At 42.9% G+C, this 19,743-nt stretch overlaps 1 protein-coding gene across 4 annotated transcripts in view; it reads right to left on the minus strand.

Moving 5' to 3' along the window:
* Positions 1-11,293: 11,293 nt before the first annotated feature.
* Positions 11,294-19,743, minus strand: part of SHANK2 (SH3 and multiple ankyrin repeat domains 2) — a 248,007-nt gene continuing 239,557 nt past the window's right edge. For all 4 annotated transcript variants that reach the window (XM_053945755.1, XM_053945754.1, XM_053945753.1 and 1 more), the window contains one exon: positions 11,294-11,982. In XM_053945755.1, coding sequence (XP_053801730.1) covers positions 11,409-11,982 — 574 coding nt within the window. In that variant the 3' untranslated portion in view covers positions 11,294-11,408. The remainder of the gene's footprint in view (positions 11,983-19,743) is intronic.

Consider the following 19,743-nt stretch of genomic DNA (forward strand, 5'->3'; position numbering starts at 1 on the left):
AGAATCAACCAAACTCTGTTTCATTTTTTTTACTTTTATCCAAGGAAGAGGAGCAGGAGCCAGGGGACATCACCAAGTGAAGCACAGGGAGCATCCCCAAGTGCTGGTTTGGCTTTGCAAATGCAGACTTGAAGCCACCTCTGATTTTCTGAGACCATCCAGTCTGTACCAGACTGCTTTCCCAGTGCAGCCTATGGATGTTAAATACTCCAAGTCAGCTCCTGCTGGGGTGCAGTTCAAGAACTCTTCCCCTTGCTGCAGGCTTTTCCGTGTCAGAAAGGGATGTGGAGCCTCCAAAGCTCAGGCTGCAGTCATGTCCATATCTATCAACAGGATGCTCATGGTGTGGTGCTGGATTTGTACTAAATTTGAGAAGCTGCTTCAAATTCCTCTCACGTTGACCACATTTCTACAGGAGCTGCTGCAAAATCCCTTGGTGAAGTAGAAAGTGAGGCATTAATCCATGGGCAGAGGAAAAGAGCAAGAATCAATCGATCTCCAGGCCAAGTGTAGAGTACTGCCCTGGATCATTTCCAAAAAGGGAATTTGGATTGATCAAAGTAGCTTCACTTGATAGATTTGTCCCAGGATCCAGGAAGCTGGGACAGAAAAAGAGGCACTACATCTTCCACTGCCTGGGAAGTGCCTCATGCAGCAAGGCAACCCTGAAAGGAGTGTGGTGCTCTGGTTCAGCTTCCCCAAAAGCAGGGTCTAATGGCCAGGTGGAGTCAGGCAAAATTGATTAAATAATTACTTTTAAGTAGCCAAAAATTTTAAAATCATCAATTTCAGCTATTTCTAGCAGAATTCCCACTTAAAACAAAAAATAAAATGATCCCTAGAGAGTTGGGGCTTATGTGATTTCCCAGGCCAGTGCTTGCAGTTCCTGATGCCAGGTTTTGGCTTCTGGAAGTTTCAAGCAGCAAAAGTGCACTGTGACAGAGATACTGAAATTGAAAGCTAAACAAGATTTGTTAATTCTCTGGCCTGCAAACCCCACTGCACAAGGAAGAGTCCTAAGAGAGGAATAAACATCAGGCTAACAGCAAGAAGCTGGGGCATCGCTGGGAATGTCATTTATTTGGGTTTTCTTTTAGAAGGTCTGGAAGGCCTAGAGAAGCTTTGGAGAAACTTTATTTTGGTTTCCTGCATGCCCAGTGCCATAATTATTGCCACCAGTAATTATTAGCCTTTCTTTGAAAGCAAAGCACAGAGTGACGATGGGTAGGTCAGCAGGAGCACAAAGACATTCCCAAAACAGCCTTTTGTTGGATCTTGGCCGGGGATCAGCACTGGCTGGAGCTTTGGAAGGGAGGGAGCTGTTCCCTGCCAGATGCAGAGCCGGGAGCAGCTCTTTGTTCCGTGGGTGGGTTCACCCCCCCAGCACCACTCAGAGCTCTCCTGTTCCACACCAGAGCCAGGGACAGCCAGGTCACTCCGAGCGAAACAGGGGGAAGTGCCTCTGTGGGCTGGGTCAGCCAAGGCAGAAATGCAGGAGGGTCAGCTCTGCAGCCAGGTGTGCTTCCCCAGCTGCTGGCTGTCCTTTCCTTGCTCATTCCCCTCAGCAGTGTGTGCTCATTTAATCAGGGGCTCATTTACACTCGTCCTGCTCCTCCACGTGTTGGTATTGGTGCAACATCCCTGCTCCTCTGTCCGGGCAGCCCTAGGCACTGGCACTGGCCTGGGAAGTAGCTCAAGTTCAAGGTCAATTATTATTGACATTATGTAGAATTATTAAATTATTTAAAAGCCACATAGATGTGGCACTTGGGGGCATGGTTTGGTGGGGGGCTTGGCAGCTCTTGGATGATCTTAGAGGACTTTTCCAACCTAAACAATTTTCTGATTATTCCGAGGCACACAGAGTGCTACTACAGTTCCTGGAAAAAAACAAGCTACCATCTTACCCTGAATTAATCTGTGTGGCAGCTACAAAATAAATTAAAATTCCTCATAAACCAAGCCTCTTATGGCTCTGCCTCCCCTGTGTTTGCACAATAGTGCAGACACCTTTAATGTGGTCAGCAAAGCAATGATAAAAATAAAGGCCATCAAAATCTCAGACTCAAACACAGCCTGGGATTATTGCAACTTGATAATGAGATTTCTCTACTGAATATTGGGTGTTATTTCCAGTGCAGTCTGGAAACAGATCCTCCAGTGAGTTCAGTCTGAGTTCTGCTGCTTTAAAAATTGTATTGCTGCTAATTTGCACTGGAATCACCTTTTCCTTCTGTAAAGCCCAGATACCAGTCTTGGCCTTCGGCTTTTGTAGCTGGTAACCGCAAACAAATCCAAGTGTTTTTGTGTTTATATTGGATATCATGAGGGAAAATATGGAATTTCATCTATCCAGGAGGAACAAGAGATCAGTCAGGAAAAGGAAGGTGTCCTGAGTTTAAAAAAAAAAAAAAAAAAAAAAAAAAAAAAAAAAAAAAGGCAGTGATACAGCAAAAATATTAAACAGTTCTTAGACTTAAACCAGACAAGCCAAGCCAGGGCTTATTTCTGTGGGAGGTTTTATTTGTGCCCCATTTACAGGGCAGGGATAAAATTGAGCCTTGTAATAAACTCAAGAACCTCAAATAATAAGATAAATCTTGTGTTTTCAGGTTTGCAAGCGAGCAATTGTCCCAGGGTGACGTTATGGTGCTTGTATCCCCAATCGTGTGTTCTGTTTATGCTTGATGTTATGTTCTGTGCCTTCAGGACTGAGTCTGAAAAGTGAAGGATTGTTTTGTCTTGTTATCAGCCAGCTCACCTCCCTCCATGGTGGTGGGGAGGAGCCGTGGGGGCTTTGTTTTCTGGGGGCTCCTTCCGGAATTTTTCTCCCAAATTTGCCCTAAACTAGGACAGCAATATAATGAAATATTTGGCACAGTCCACTGGTGTCCTGTCAGGTGGCCCTGTTGCCCTTTAGGGGACAGTGAATTATCCATAACAACACATTTGTTTCTGGGGTTTTTTTTTAATGAATATTGGTTTTGCCTTTCAAATCTCTGAAATTCTTCACAGGGTTTCTTACTGTGGTTAATTAGACAGTTTTTTCCAGTCTGATGGAGCATCCTTACTTTGGAACATTTCCTTTATGTGTTATTTAATAATTTAGAAAAAAAAAAAAGAAAAGAAAAAAGGAAATGAATGTGTTTTGCTAAAGATTTTAGGTGTTATAGAAACTGCTATAAATTTTCTGCTGTCCTTGCAAACAAGAACAATGAATAAATCCCCCAATGATCTTTAGCTGTTTCTTTCTTTAAAAAATAAAAAAAGAACAAAACAAACCACAAAAACAAACAGAACCTGAAGGTAAGGACTAAATGGCACTTGTTAGCAGGAATACTGGGACTTGTGCAACCTTGAATTTCATCTCTAAGGAGCTGCAGATCACTGTTTTATTTTATTTGTTTTATTGCACCTATTTTGTGCTGACAAGGGCATGCAGAACTGTGCAGAGGTGGAAATTTTATCTTTCCTGAAGAAACTTTTGCCCCTTTTCCCTGGAGTTCTTTAATGCTGCAGCCAGACTTTAGGTTTGGCATATTTCGATGCAATATCCAAATTTTCTTTCTCTGCTGCAGAGCTTGGTTTGGTGCTTCAGTATTAATCTAATTAATAGTTTTCAATAGCATCATGAACCCCTAAAATGGTCTGGGTTGGGAGGGACCTTAGAACCCCTCTCATTCCCTTCCCTGCCATGGCAGAGACAGTTTCTGCCAGCCAGGCTGCTCCAGGGAAGGCGGCTGGGGTCCCCCCATCCCATTTTTCTCAGCCCATAGGTCTGGCAGAAGAGTTCACAGGAAGGTGCCCCAGGATCAGTTGTGAGCCATAAGGAATAAATCCCGGGCTGTTTCCTACAGGACACCTCAGCACGGCCCCATTCTCCTCCCCTACTTGGGCTCCCTCCTGGTTTCCAGCCTGAATCCATCCCCAGCTGGTGACGGGTTGTTCCAGAGCCAGCATTCCCTTAGGTCACCTCCCTCCCCTGGCAGGTCACCCTTCACATGAGGGAAAAAATCAGACAGCTCCTTCCAGCCTCCCATTTTGTGGTTAAACAAAGCGAGTCCTTCCCAGCCCTGCTCCAAGCCCCGTTCCCAGTACAGCAGCTCATTCCCACCCTTTTATCCTGCTGGTCCTGAGCTCCTGTGAATACCCTCCAGCCGCTGACATCTACAGGGGCTTATTCTTTGCTCAAATTTCCTTGCCTTTTTTTGTGGCTGGGTGTTGTGCACGTCTCTGCTAAGCCAAATTTCTCTTCTTCCCTGTCCCCTCTGACAGAGTGGTCCCCTGGAATTCCTGGTGGGATTCTCCTCTCCGTGCATGTGAAACAAGCAAATTTCCCTGTTCCCGTGGCTCTGGGCTTTCCAGCTGATTTTCCCAGGGATAAACCAGCCTGGTCAGCAGCACAGACAGGCAGCACCCAGAGGATGAGCTCTGCTGCGGGTGGCTCTGTCCCCAAGGGTGGCACAACAGCACCAAGGTCAGCGGCTGGAGCTGTGCCCGCGGGACAGAGCCAAAGGTGTGTCCATGGTCTGCTCTGAATTGCGCACAGAGGGGAGGAATTGGCCTCCGGAAGAAAACTCCTTTCCTAGAAATTTTGAAAAGTAGCTTCAGGGAGTCACCTGCCCTTGCTTTTTGTGCTTTCTCTGTGATGCAGAAAATGAGCAGTTTTGGACATTTCAAATGACCTCAGGTGAAGTGTACACCTGTAAATGTCTGTTACTGGGGCACTAAAAGTCTTACAGGTCAGCCAGCTGAACCTACACAATGCTGCACACACTAAAGCTGACACCCACTGCTTTGGAAGGAAAGAAAATTGCTGAGACAGAGCAAATGAAGAGATGGGATGCAGCACAGCTTGAGAAAGAATTCTAAACATAATAGCATTTCTTTGCACTATTTGACTATGCCCAGATAAAAATGAAGTGATTGTTGTTCACTTGTCAGCACCGCGACAAGTAAATGGTAAGTGATAAAAACATCAATAAAAGAAATGAGAAAATGATGAGTTCTGTCTCAGTCCCCTTTCTGTCTGATCTCTTGGAGCTCTCACCTTGCCCTTGCTGACCCCAAAGGAGACCCCAAGCTGCAGCACAGGGTCACAGCAAAAGGACAGAAGAACGACAGAGCCCCAGCAGCTCCTCACTCAGGATTTTCTAGGGGCAAGTTGGGTGGGGAGAGCCAGGCTTGGCCATTCCCTGCACCCAGCAGGGAACACTCGGACATCCAGGTAACGGGAGAACACCAGTGGAAAAGAACCCATTAAAACATGAGGTAGATTTTGAGGTTTCTGTATATTGTATTCTCTTCAGATTTCCAAAGCAAACAGGTACACGGCGACATTGATTCCAGTACAGGTTTAAGCACATGCAACACTGGTGTCCTATCTGTACATTGTTTTCTAAGGCTGCCCAAGGACCTTTACATTGAAAGCGTACAAGAACTCACACACACGTGCACGGATTCCTCCTGGCATCAGTCCTGAGGAAAAAAACAACTGGAATTTTACTGGAGAAAACCAAACTTCAGCACTGCAAGCGCATCAGGGAAACCCCCCCTCGGCTGTTCTGAACTGCTTCCTAACCTCAAAACTCACTTTTTTTTTTTTTCACAATTTGGAGCTGAACAGGCTGTTGTTCATCAGGTTGTAGTGTCAGAAATGGTTCAAAACAGTCCAAGGTTTACAGCACTGGAGACAAAACCTATATTCCCATTAAAAACCATGCCGGATGCAAATGAAGTATCACATGGAGATGCTGACGTTCAAAACAGAAAACTGAGAAAACATAAGCACAGAGAGACCAGAAAACACATTAATGACTTCTCATTCGTGTATAATTTCAGTAATTATACAGTCAGCCTTTCTGTAAAATACTAAAGGCCTAAATATTCAGGCCAACCTAAATAACAACAATACAAAATTTTCTAAAACTGGTTCTTGTAGAAAGAATGACAGTAGTTGAAAGTAAATAAATAAATAAATATTTTTAAAGGTCTGATATTGCTCTGAGACAGTGTCCATCAGGTTCCACTAGATGTCAGTGGCACAGAACCAGTTTGTGGCAGACTTAACGGCATCAAGTCCACTTGGTTTACTTATTTATCATTGTTACCTCGTCTGTAAAACACAGCCCACTCAACTGTACCAACCACCCAGGATTTATGGCAGTGAACTGAACCCAAAATAACAGTCTCATCTCATTTCTTTTCCCCCTCTTGCTTGCCTGATTTGAATAGAAGACGTGAAATCAGGCTCACAATGCCAAAAATGTGGTGAGATAAGGTCTGAATCACTGCAGCTCCTCAGGGCTTCCTAAAGCAGTGACACGGAGCTCACTCCAACCCCAGCACTCTTTGTTTGTCAGGTACTGAACACCTTTAAGATAAAGCTTTTTATGTGAAATACAGTGTTGCTGATCCAGGTGGAAAATTATAAGGCACGTACAAATTTTTTTGTTGTTTTGTTTTTGTTTTTGTTTTTTTTAAAAAAACACACATTCTGAAGCATTGTTACAATCATGCTACTCTGGGTGGCCCAGCCAAGGACAGAGGAGATGAAAGTCCACAAAATGCAGGAAAATACAGGAAAAAAAATACAGAAAAAAATACAGAAACCAAAGAATAAAGCAGAACACATTGATACAATGTACACAACGACAGCAATGATCAACTCTTCTCATTTCTTTGGCCAACAAGCAGTGACAATTGCAAAGCATTCTTTGTTTTGCACTGGAAATACCTGACTTTATTTGGATACACAGATGTTTGCCACAATACCTGAAATAAGTAAATTAAAAAACCCCAAACAGGCTGGTTCTAGTTTATGTTTTTAACAAAACAAAGCTGCCAAGTAATTGTTGTTGGGAAATCATGAGAGAAATAATAACAGAGGGCTATAAAAATGATGAGCTAGAACGACAGCTGAGAAGAGGTTCGTCGTTAAGGAACATATGAAACCAAATGGCAACGGTTCTAGGCATTTATTCCAATATCTTAGAAAATAAAAATAAAAAATACTCTTCATTGAATCACCATTTAAAGATAGAAAAACAAATCTTTAACTTAAGCCAAAAGAAGATGAGAATTGTTTCCTCGTTGTGGTTTTTTTTTTGTTGGTTTTTTTTTTTTTTTTTTTTTTGGTTGGTTGGGTTTTTTTTCATTTGCAGCCTTGTTTATTCACAGTACAAACAGAGCCCGCTGGTACAGATTTCAAAGTCACAGATGCACAAAGTCAGAAAGGAGTGCTGTTCCCTCCTCCCCTTTCCACAGCTGCTCTGCCCCAGAGAAACCCCAGCTCCAAATAAAAATAAAATCCCCAAACCCCCACTTTTCAGTGCCCCGTGAAATCACAGAGCAGCAGCAGCACTGAAGCTCAGGGCGTGCATTCCCCTGAACAAAGAACATTCCACACATTTTGGGATTCCACCTTAAGGAAAAAAAAAAAAAAAAAAAAAAAAAAAAAAATCAGGTAATGCAGTTTTCTACCTGTCCCCTTCAAAGTTTCCTGCTTTTCCAGATTTCAAGGGCGACCCTTGAAATTCAGTAAATGAACAGAACATTCGGCATAAGGAATGCTTTAACAAAAAAAAAAAAAAAAAAAAAGAAGGAGAAAAGAAAGGAATAAACAGGAAATGCTTTTCTCAACAATAAATCAATAATTTCCCCTTAGTTCTATCTACATTTTGTTAAAGCATCTTATGCGTTTTCAATAACAAATTTCAACTTTTTTTTTGGCAACTTTTTTCTTTTTTAATGAAAATCCAGACAGTGTTCTCTGTTTGCAATCAGAACCACACCCTTAGTGCAATATTATATTTATTTCTTACAGTAATTTTGGTTGCCATACAAGAGTATTAAGGATTGGGGAAAAGTGCAAGTTACAGGAGCTTGATTTTTTTTTAATCAGTCGAAATAAGAGGAATTAAAGCACAAAAATTACAGCAACATAGATAACGTGAACACAAGTTGTTACACAAACTATAGCGAGAAACATATTAGTATCTAGAAAAGAAAAGAAAAAATGTAATGGAAAAATTATCAATATTTGTGGCTCATACACATAATCATCGCCAGATCAACTGGGTAATGCTTTCTAAGAACTGAGAGGAAAAGAAAAAAAAAATCACTATTTTTTTATTAACTTAAGTACCACAAATAATTAACTTCTTTGTGATATGTAAATTCTGTAAATCAACAGTCACATCTAGTTATTTTATAATATATGAATTAAACTTAAAATGTTCTCAGACACCTAGGGCAAGGAGTCTGTGCAGTTATACACAATTTACATCTTGTAAGATTTTGGTATTGTATACACAAATATTACAGAAACTAGGCATGTAAATGCAATTTATTTAAGTTACAGTATATAAACAAAAGTTGATCCTAAAACCCAGAATATCATAGATCTCTAATGACTTTGTTTTTCACTATCAGAGTAGCATGAAAGAAATGGGTCTTCTCTCCTCCCCCCTGGTGAAAATACTCGGAGGCCACGGCGTTATCTGTTACTATTGCTTTCTTTTTTTTGTTTCAAACCACCCCTCAGAGCTGGAGACTGAACTCGACTTGGAAGAGGTGCATTCTGGTGGTCCAAGTAGGTCCCCTCAGGTCTCCTTACCTTTTTGCTTCATAGGACACAAGGTGAAAAATAAAACTATTCCCTTACACCTCGTTCGTCTGCTCGTTGTGTACCTGCTCTTGGAGTACCTGAAGAGATGCACGAGCAGGAGCCACACCTGTGTGAGGAAGGGAAGGTCCCAGCTGGGAGTTACTGGGTGTGGCAGCGCTTGCTCAGGGCAAGTTCAACCAACAGGAAGGTTGTGATCCAAAAAAAGCAGCTTTAGAAGTCAACTTCTATGTTTTTTCTTTTACTACTGTATTTATTTCCTAACATATTTCTGGCACATGTTATAGAGGTAATAGCAACTGTACCCAAAGAAACAAACAAACAAAAAAATTAAAAAAAAAAAAGAGAGAGCATGGCATCAGTGGTTTATTTACTGAATTCTGTCGTATCACCAAATGGAAGACAAAAGATGGCTAAATTATCTTTTTTTTTTTTCACTTCTTGAAGTGTGTGATGGCCTCAAGTTGCCTGCATCAACCTATCTGAGTGGAACTGCCATTTTCTACACCTCCCATGGAAAAACTCAGCACTCCTTGACAGCAAAACACCTCAGTGCTTCGTTTTAATGACAAGGTTCCTTGGAACTCCCCAAATACAAACAGAGTGCAGTAACAGATGTTAAGTCAAAAGATTTGCTGTTCCATAAAGGGGGCAGGAGGCTTAAATAAGTTGATTTTTAATGAATTTCCAATGTGTTGGTAACTGTAACCACTTTTGAAGAAATATTCATCCTCCTCTGTAGAAGTTCTAGCAAAGATAGAAAATATAACACAGCTCTGCTGGTTCAGATGCATCCAAATGAGGTTGATTTTAAAAAGGTCAAGACTTTATAATTATTCCACAGAAATAGTAGTAAACCACAAAAAGTTTTTTTTTTCTTTTTTTTTGTTTGTTTTTTTTTTCCTGTTTTTAACTTCCTAGCACTGAAGTGGCACAAAGGCTGCCCAGTAGACCAGCCACTTATTTTCTTAAAATATTGTGCTTATAAACTATCTGTACAACTATTTAAACTTGCAGTAAAGAAAGATATTTAAAATGCTAAACTTTATGTACTCATACTAGGGCTGTTGCAGACCTAATTAGACACTTGTTTGTGAGCAAAAAATAATCACAATAATAAAAAAATTAGAGATAGGCTGGACCATATCAAGGACCATATCAAGGAAAGAAAGTTCAGGTACCTTGCAAAATGTAAGGGAACCTGAAAGTTTGGTAGGGAGGCAGTTTAGCCATCCACACCCAATTTACCCACCTTGAACATCCTGAATATTCTGTCCAGAAAGTCCTACAAAACTCACAGATATTCAGAGGTGTTAATTACAAGGGGGAGTTCAAACATGCAGAGAGAGATTTGTTAACTTGAAAGTTGAAAAAAAAAAAAAAAAAATTGTTCTTTAAAAACCAAAGCCGTGTGAACCAGCCATGGGTGTTTCTCCCCTGCTGACGGAAGTCTCCTGGAAAGTTCTCTCTGCCCCACTCCCAGCCCTGGATTCTGGCAGGATGCTCCCACCTCTCGTGCCAAGGAATGGGCTGGGGGCCAGTGCCCGGCCCTGTGTCCTTATCCAGAGCCAGTTCCTGCCAGCAGTGATAAAATGAGAGCCTGGATCCCTCCCCAGCCCTCCTGGCTCTCGGAACGCACGCACCCCAAGACACTCGACAGCTCTTTCCATCTTGGCATCACCTCTCTGCCTCCTCTCAAGGATCTGAAGCATTTCCATCCTAACAGGCTGAATCCCTCTCTCACTTCAGATCCTGGCACACTTCCCACTGACTTCAATGGGAACATTCATCTCTCTTCTCTTTCATTCTCAGCCTGCTGTTCAAAATACCCAGGCACTTACCACTCACTGAATTAAGCAGCACCTCCCAGGGCTCAGCTTCTCTCAGTGTCTCACTGTCAAGTCTCAAAGCTGTGCCTGCACACCAAAGTTTGTCCTGGCTCGTGGAGTTCACATTTTGACTCAGCAGCAGCTGAGCTGGTTGAGAACTGGGCGGTCTCAGGTTCAAACTAGCTTCACTTTGCTGTACCTCTAAGTGTGGTCCCTCCTCACCCTTTACTCAACGTCTGCACCATCCTACAGGCCATGTCAATGGAGCGTGCACTGAACTTGTTCTGCCACCTTGGAAGAGTGCTAAATACCACTGCAGAAATAAAGAAATACCAGGTAAAACAGAGCAAGGTTACCATTGGACTGACCCCAGCAGAACAACCAGCTTCACTGCCAACAAATCAGGGAGCTATGCCAGTAAAAAAAGAGGAATATGAACTCCTGTGCCTGCCTCAATATCCCTGGTACTGATAAAACTGGATTTGAGTGGTAATGGAGCAACCTGTCCTCTTAAAATGAACCAAGGGCTGGGGAAGGAAGCCTGCTTGGAGACTGAATGTCAAGAAGAGAATAAAATAAAATGCAATTCTTTCTTTTTTTTTTTTTTCTTCTGTCAATAAAAGAAACCCTGAAATGTTTGCAATTTTAAAAGAAAATCGTCACGCAACGGTCCCGGCCAAGGGCAGCATCAAGAGTTTTAAAGTTAACAATTGTCTCTCTCTCACATCTCCCCACAGCTTTGAAATAAAATGGCCCCACTTCTTTAGCATCTTTAGGTTTGTGTTTGGGCATGTAGCAAACAGTCTGCATCACCTGAGTACCAGGAATTCATCTGTTTTCCCCCTCCCCCCCCAATTTTGCTGGCACTCACAGACAGACAAGGCATTTGGGGTATGTCAGTACCAGCCCATCTCTAGTTATCAACAGAAGTTTGTGAGGCAAAATAGCTATTCTTATCTGTCCAGCAGCTGCTTCAAAGCTCTTTCTATGTTCATTCTGTGCCCAACTCTAGTCACTCCAAGGTCTATCAGATCTTCCTTCTGTAGATTTGGTAAATGTGTGCCATCTATTTCATTGTCCATAAATGTTTCTTTATGTTCACCTAAGTTTAGACTTTCCAACCAATCTGCCACATCTGGTTTAGTCCACAGGTGGACAGGCTTAGTTGTAAAAGGCTTATTTGAGATTGGCTGTTGTAATATTGAGGGAGAAGGAGACCTGCTGCGCCCTGTGGTCAAGCCAAATAAGTCCCCAGAAGGGGGCTGGCTGGGTAGGCTAAATACATCGGACAGAGTTGGAGAAGGAGATGAAGCTGAAGCAGAAGCAGTCAGAGGAGCAGGCAGGATGTCTTTATTAATCTCTGTTGGTGAAACCACAGGGCTGGGAGCATGCCTTGCTCCTGAGGTCCTGCTGTCATAGTCTGGGGACCTGCTCTGCAGTGTGATCGGCTGGCTGGCTCCGGGTCGGACAGTGAAAGTGATTGTTGTACTTCGTGTACCTGAGACAGTACTCATGACTTCCGTGCTCCTGCAAGTGCAAACAGACAGGCACAGTTAGAGCTGTTGGCCACCAGCATGGCCCCATCAGCACGTGGTAATTACAGCATGGGAATGCTTGGGGAGTTTCACATTTTAACTAAAAGTACAAAAATTATATCATCGACTCTTTCCCAGAAAACCAGCACCAACAGTAAGCCACAGTTAAAGACAAAACATTTGCTTATGAGCAGTCCAGGAAAAAACACCTTCCAGAGCACATTCTTTCCCTTTTTAATACCTGTTCCCAAATTAACTCCTGGTTAAATGAGAAGTGCTGAGTGGAACAAGCACATGAGCACTTTATACTCTCAGCGAAGCTCGACCAGGAGTTGGCCTTGCCTTTGCCACGTGGAGGGTTGGAATCCTTCAGTTCTGGCTTTACACATAACATAGCTAATAATAGTAGCTGTGAAAAGTTTCTGGAGCACTGGATTTTGGATCTTTGGGCTTCACTCAGTGAATTTTGCAGAGTGTTTGTAGTACTGTTTGTTTATAGAACAAGGTGCTCTTATTTCCCTTTCTATCCATGCTTTAAACATAAAACAGTCCTTCTAAGGTGCCTAAAACATCTCAGTGTCTATTTCCTTCTACAGAGAAATTATAGTCTGGCAGTTTCACCACAAAATTAAGGAGACAAAATTCTTCTTGCTGTACATGACTGGAGGTGATGTAGCTGGGATCAAGTTCTGCCTAAAGAAAATGAGTTTCTGATTACAAATGAAGCAGGCATGAACCTCGCTGAGAGGCTCGCTCTGATGCCCAGCCTGACAGGGTGGGTGAAGGAACACGACCCTCTGCTTCTGCCTGCTGGCTACAGAAACAAATTTAGAAGGTTTGGGTCTGTTCGTGTCATCAAAGGCTTGACCCCACAGCCCTCCCTCCCATGGGAAGAGCCTGCCGGTCAGCGCAAACTTCAGGATGCTCCACAGAGCCCTTGGATGCCTGGAGCTCCAGCGTTCTTCACTTCAGAAATAACCTGCCAACTGGGAAAACCTTCAGACAGCTAATTTAAAGCACTTGCAGACCAAAGGAAGGGTTTATTTATCCTGGGAGCAATGCCATGGAGTCCAGAGGATGATGTGGCTGATGCTGTACTGAGATTTCCAGCGCAGACCCTGACAGAAGCCTTCTGTTTCTGAGTTCTGTTTTTGAGTGCCACACTGTCACCAGGCTGGCAAGTCCTGTCCTGCCTGGGCAGAACTGAGGATGGCTTGGGTGCCTGATATCAGATGGAAATGCTTCCATTGATCCAGCACAGCATTAATTCTGCACTGCTGTGCAGAAAAGAACTCAAGGAGATGAAGGAAAAGCAGGGTAATGGCAACATGGGGCAGTGCTAACAAACAGGTTATTCATCCCTTTCTCTCCAACTGCAGTCCTGAGCTGGAGATAGTGATTCCCTGGTTGGCTGCTGCCTGTGGAGAGCCCTGAGAGTGTTCCCTGAATCACCCCTGGGGCTTTGGCACTTCACACCAACCCAGAGCCCAGGGAGGTGCAGCTCTGCCACACCGACATCAGGCAGGTCCCCTTCAAAGAAAGCTCCCTGTCACGAGAAGAGCACTGAGAATCACTTTTGGGAGAACTCACATTTAATTCACACCAACATTCCCACTGATTTCCCATAGGCTGCTCCATGGATTTCAATGGGAACAGGGGGATCTCTTTGGAAAATTGGTACTTCACTTAAAACCCAGTAGGAACAATGCTTCCAGCACTTACGACTTTGTAATTTAACACAGAAAAGAAACACTTGGCAAGGTTCTGAGTGCTTCCTGTGATGTTTTTGGCACCTAATGGCTCTCATTGTCTTCCAAGGCTGGAGCTAAGCATTCTTACAAATAAAGTCTGTGGCAAGAGACTATTAAATTCTACTAACCAAGGGGAGCAAGTTATTTCCACCTCCTTTACCTCAGCACTACGAGTCTCACACTCATTACTAAGGCATGATATAATTTAAAACCAACAAAAAGCCTGCTTTGAAAAACGTTGGGGTAGTGCTATCCTAGTGATGGCAAGAATGAGCTTTGTATAAATACGGAAATGAATCTCTGATCTTTACCTGCAATCACCCTTCTACTTAACTTTCCTGTCTTGCAAATACTAGAAATTGGTTTTGTATTTGCACCCATTGTGGCAAGATCAAATGGATGATGAAAATACACCTCCTTTTATTCCAGGTGATGAAAGATAATTTCCACTGCTTGACTGACAGCTCCGGGCTCAGTGCTTTGCAACTCACTTTTGCTGCTTCTCCCCCAGACTGCTCCTCTTAAAGACTCCCTGCCCAGTCTTGTTCAGGAAATTACTGTCACTCTTCCTTTGAATAAAGGATGTTAAGACAGAAGAAACAAACCCCCCAAAAGTAAACTCTGTGCTCTCATTTGAAGTACTCTTTGGCTGGTGTTCCCTAACTTTCTCAGCCCCATGGGCAGGAATACCCAGGGTGAGCAAAGCATCTCAGGCATCCTGGTCCTTTGCTTCCTGTTGCCTGAATCAAAACATTGGCTTCACACAGCTGCAAGCAGCAGCAGGAGAACTGAGAGCATCTCGCTTTTTCCAAGCCAGAGGTTCAGGGCTGATGATTATTAAAACAAAACTCTGAGATAGTGATAAGATTTATTTAGCTGATTGCAGAGGTTTCAACACCAACTCAGTTCATAGCCATGCGAGTGCTCAGCTCTCATGGCATGGGCACAGCCTGGTGAAGCTCAGGGAAGTCTGCTGAAGCACTGCCAGGCTTTCAGTTCCATGTCTTTCACTCCAAGATTATTTTCCCATGTTCTTTTCCCCCTTTTCCACCTGCCATATCAGCTCCATTCTTTTGTGCTGCACTGTAATTGTAATCCAAGGGAAAAAAAACCCCAAGGATATTTATGTAACTTCTATGCATCCTAAATTATAATTTATGACATTTCCCACACGATCTGGGGTGCAGACACAGCCTTGAAACCATCATCTGTCTTGCATTTTATGGTTGGTTGGTACCCTGGTCAATAAGGAGCGAGCACATTCCAGCTGGAGAGCAGGCACCCTTTGTTGTGTTATGGGTTTTTAATCAGAGCAATTTCTTATGCCTTATTTGATCATCTGTTATCCTAAATATGTTAAATCCATATTAAACCTGCCACACCCCAAACTTCATTTTAAAAAAGGTGAAAAAAGTCCAATAATTATTTTAAATAAAATTTGCTCTATTAGAATCAGCATATGGTGGTAATTTGTAAACATTTGCTGCTGTGAGCCTGCACTGATTGCAAAGCCCATTATGTTGCTTCATATTAAAATCAAAATATATAACCTATATGTCACAACCATGTGGCCTCCAAGTATAAAAACCATCAGCACAGCTTGTAGGCAAAAAATTCTTCTAAATTTTAAATTATATTTGCAAGATTCAAATTTACTGTTAACTTAATATCAGAGGCAAATCAGTGCAGAAGCTCACATGGAAAAATAAAAAAACCCACATTATTCTCAGCTCCTGGGAGCTGTTTTACCCCAGAACTTTCCAGAAGACTTGCTGGTTCTGACACAGCTTTTCCATTCTATCAAAGGAAAACACCTTAAAAATCAAGAGGAGTAATAAGTGAAGTCCCTGTATAGGGGTACTGCGAGAAATTAAATTCTTACAGATCTTGGAGGCTGCACAAACCCCAAACTTTGCCTTCACCTCTTAATTTTTTTACTTTGTTACAGTCAGAGGCAAATTGCATGGCAGGAAAGTAAGCCAAGAACTGTCTGTTTTGGGGGCAGGTGAAGAACAAGGGCTGACGTGATGACTGGCAGGATGCAGAGCTCCTCACAAGGGCGTTATTTTGGGGAGAAGAATGGAGAGCTGCTCGGTGTCTGCTGCCAGTGAGGAGCAGTTGGGAAGGTCTGTGGGAGTCTGTCTGTGCAGGAGCAGGAGTTTCCATGTGAAATGTCTGGAAAGCAGCAGGAAGGGGATGGTGCTGGGCCAGGAGGCAGCATCAGCCCTCTCTGCTTGGAAAACTGCAAGGGAAAGGGAAGCTGGAAGGAGAATGGGGGGAATTTGACAGCTTTCAAGGACAAGATGACCACACAGGCTGGTTTGTCTTTACTTTTAGCCTCACATAGGTGTATAAAACTCTATTAATCATCCCTCCCCAACCCTCCACCTCCCAAAATCTAGCAGAATCTGGCCATATCTGAAAAGTCCTGCCCCTTGTTTAGGTGCTCAGACACATTCAGGAATCTGGTCTTATGTGCTCATGTTACCAAGACATTTTCTGAGTATTCCTCTGATGAATGTGGCTTTTATTTCACCTTGAGATGGCATCTTAGGTCCCATTTTAGGATGGCTACCATTTCTGGATTAGGATGATCTAATCCACACTGCACTGTGAGAAACACAGTCACCACCAAAGTCACTGGAATGCAATAACAATGGGTGAGCATTAAAAAGCAGCAGAATGTACAACAAAGAATAGTCCATGCTTTATGGTTGGCACTTACTTCATGGCACTTCAGCATGGCCCTCCTCTGACAACAGCAGTCATGACAGCAAATAAAAATGACAAAATGGAATGACTGAAACACTGCAGAAATCACTGACAAAGCAGGCAGTCCTGTGAAATTGGCTGGCAAACAGTTAACAATGTGAAATGAGTCTAATGAGAGCAGCAAGTGAAAAATCAAGGCACTTATTTCACCCTCTGCCAAACCCAGACATCCTTTACCATAAATCAAATGTAGGATCACTCCCTATAAAGGACTCACTGCTAAGTTCTGTTCTGCCTTACCTGCTTGTGGAAAAATAAAAGGAACTTCTCCAAATACTCATAAAAAAAACTAATTCATCGATGGCCAAAATCACTGGCCAGTTTCACTTTTAAAACCTGTTATTCCAGCACAGTGCAGGTTATTCTTCCTAGAGGATTCAATTCCACAGCATCCTCCATAACTCCCACATTTATCATGAGTATTTCCCATCACCAGCAGTGATGCCAATGCGCCCCAGAGGTCACGGGATTGTGCAAACAGAGCTGGACAAACACAGAAAAACTGTAACTGTTTCTCCCTCTGGCCAGAATCCCTCTGGCCAAGCCATGGATTATTTTGGTGTGGTGCTGGTGGAGAGCAGCAGGAGCTGCTGTTCATTACTCCTTATCAGTGCTCTGGAGGCCTGAGGGAGGGAGGATGCTGTGTTCCCTGGGGGCTCAGCTGCCTGTCCCTGGCAGCCCCCGGGTTTATCCTGCCTCAGCCACACTGCCTTTAGCCCCTGGATCTCAGGGGCTGGCTCCTGATGGTCGTGTTGCTACAGGACTGCTGGGCCACAGACAGAACAAACACTCCTCCTCTCTCCCAGGGAAAGTCCTGCTCTGCTCTTCTCCCCGCTCTTTCATCAGCTCCCTATAAAAGCCAGGGGTCTCTCAAGAGGATTTATAGCACTGCTGTATTTATTGTGGTTGACACATCCCGTCCTCCTCTCCTGCAGGAGGACATGGATAAACCTGATTAAAACCTCTGTCACCACAACTGATGGCCATAATTCCTCAAAGTAAATGGTGGCCAAAACTGGGAGTGGGATCTGGAGCTCTCTTCCTGAACCTTGTGATCAAACCCTTTAATTACACTTAAATTAGTACAAAGTAAGCAAGGGCATCCTCTCACTTCTTCCTCTTTTCCCTTCTCCTGCTGGGCTCATTTTTCCTATCCCACGGGCTGGCCACTGCCACTGAGGATGGAGGAGCAGATGGTTTCCAGCCAAGCATTTCCATACTCTATTTAAAAATCTTAAAGCTTGGTGTCTCCAAAAGAACCATGGGAAAACTATAAATACACCATGGAAAATGATTGCTAAACCAAGGTGCAGAAAATAAAAGCAAGTTTACGGTGGTTTCAATGTAATAATTGAGAAATGCTGTTCAGGACCATAGAATGATCTCTTCCTCATCCCCATCTCTTAAAAAAACACAAAGAAGGTGTTTTTATGGGTTACTGTAGCCAATCATTGCCCAACTATTTGTAATTTAATTCACTCCTGTGCCACCCTAACAGGGCAATTCTTTTGTGTGAACCCCAGTTTTACATCTACTGGCTGTGCAAAGAGAATTCCTAGTGGGATTTAGGATTCCAATCTGGCCTATAATTTCATGTATGGCCCCATAAGCAGATACATATTTTTAATTTCATCAGGCTGCCTGTGCTGCAAACACCGCCCAAGCGAGCCTGTGAACACTGCTCCTATTTATAACCCTCCCCAATCCCTCTCCTTGGCTGAAGGATAGGAACAGGCTCATTTATTATCACTGCTCTGTTCGCAGACCTAACAAGTTGTTCTTTAATTTAGCAGAATCCCTGCTTTTTGTGAGCCAAAATTCCTTGGTCCCTCTCTAATGCTACCTCAGAGGGAAGGGCTGCAAGATCAACAATTGGTTGTCATAAGCTTTAGAGCATTAGGGGAAAAAAGTACCAAGGAACTCCAGGAATTTTACCTTTGAAATTTAAACATTAGCTTTTACATGGAAATTTTCACAAGATGGTACTCCTTGGTCATAATATTTGTCAGTTTTGTAAAACAATTGTGTCAGTCATGCAGTTGGGCTAGAAAGGCTGCAATTTATTTAACTTTTAGAGAGATAAAGCGGGAGTAAAAGCAGTGAAAAAAAACCACAGGGCTTCTGATTCCACAAGTGAACGTCTCCATTTCCATCTCTCTGCCTTACCCTGGTTGAGATGAAAAGACTCTGTCTGCAGCACCTTTTCAAACACACTTCTAGCATCTGTAGGTTGCTGGCTCTCTTCTCCTGTGTCTCCTGGATTATCATTTGCTAAAAAAAGAAATCCGTAGCAACCTTTCCTGGTGGTTTTAAGCAGCTTCAATCCAGCTCATAATTAAGAAGTAATCACATCAGTTTGGAAAACGGCAGGAAACAAAACCCAGCCCTCTTGTGTCCTGTTCCACGGGGAATGCTGTGGAGGTGTCACTTTCTCCCACAGTCAAATAACAGCCAAGAGTTTTGGTGCTCTTTGCCATTGCCAACTTATCCCATTTATGCCCTCATAGCTCTTTTGGCTCTGGTACATCCCAGGATCCTCTCTCCAGCTTGCAAAGATGAGTGTTTGTGTTTACTTTTCAGAGATAAAGCAGGATTTCAGCCCCACTGAAATAATGCTTTGGGTGGAGTCCCCCCCCCCCCCCCCCCCCCCCCCCGCCAGTTGAGCCCTTGTATTCCATAATGAAGATGTAGCAATTTGCCAAAGTGGAGTTCAAAAAATTTAAAAACCTCAAGGACAGAACAAAAAAGTAACATAAATTTGTAACACTAAGTCAGCTCTTCCTCTAAAAGGTAACATATGGGGCTACTTCTGCTTACATAACAGTTTGCTTTTCTCTAGTGAAGTGATACAGTTTTTCAAGTTTTCCCCACCCTTTATACCTTTAAAAATGTATTTTCACAGAAAAAGTATTTCTATTTACTTCTACTTTTCATTTTACTCTCAGTAATGAGAGTACTTTTACATATTTTCAGTGCATTGTAGTCGGTAGCCTTGGTTATTTTCTAATAAAACAGGGACACTAAAGATCTCCCCTGTAACCTGGAAATACCTTTCAGTTTAAAAATAAAAGCTGCTAAATAATGTTATACACATGAAGCTACAGACAACATGTTCATGGGGCTTAACATGATCAACATCTAGCAAAAATAATGTGGGTGTTTTCATGTATGAAGGCTTTTCCTGCAGACCCAACTAAATTTCTGCTCTGTTTAGTCAAGTGCCACTGAGA

This window comes from Vidua chalybeata, chromosome 6 (genome assembly GCF_026979565.1).
Source record: "Vidua chalybeata isolate OUT-0048 chromosome 6, bVidCha1 merged haplotype, whole genome shotgun sequence".
NCBI classification, from domain to species: domain Eukaryota; kingdom Metazoa; phylum Chordata; class Aves; order Passeriformes; family Viduidae; genus Vidua; species Vidua chalybeata.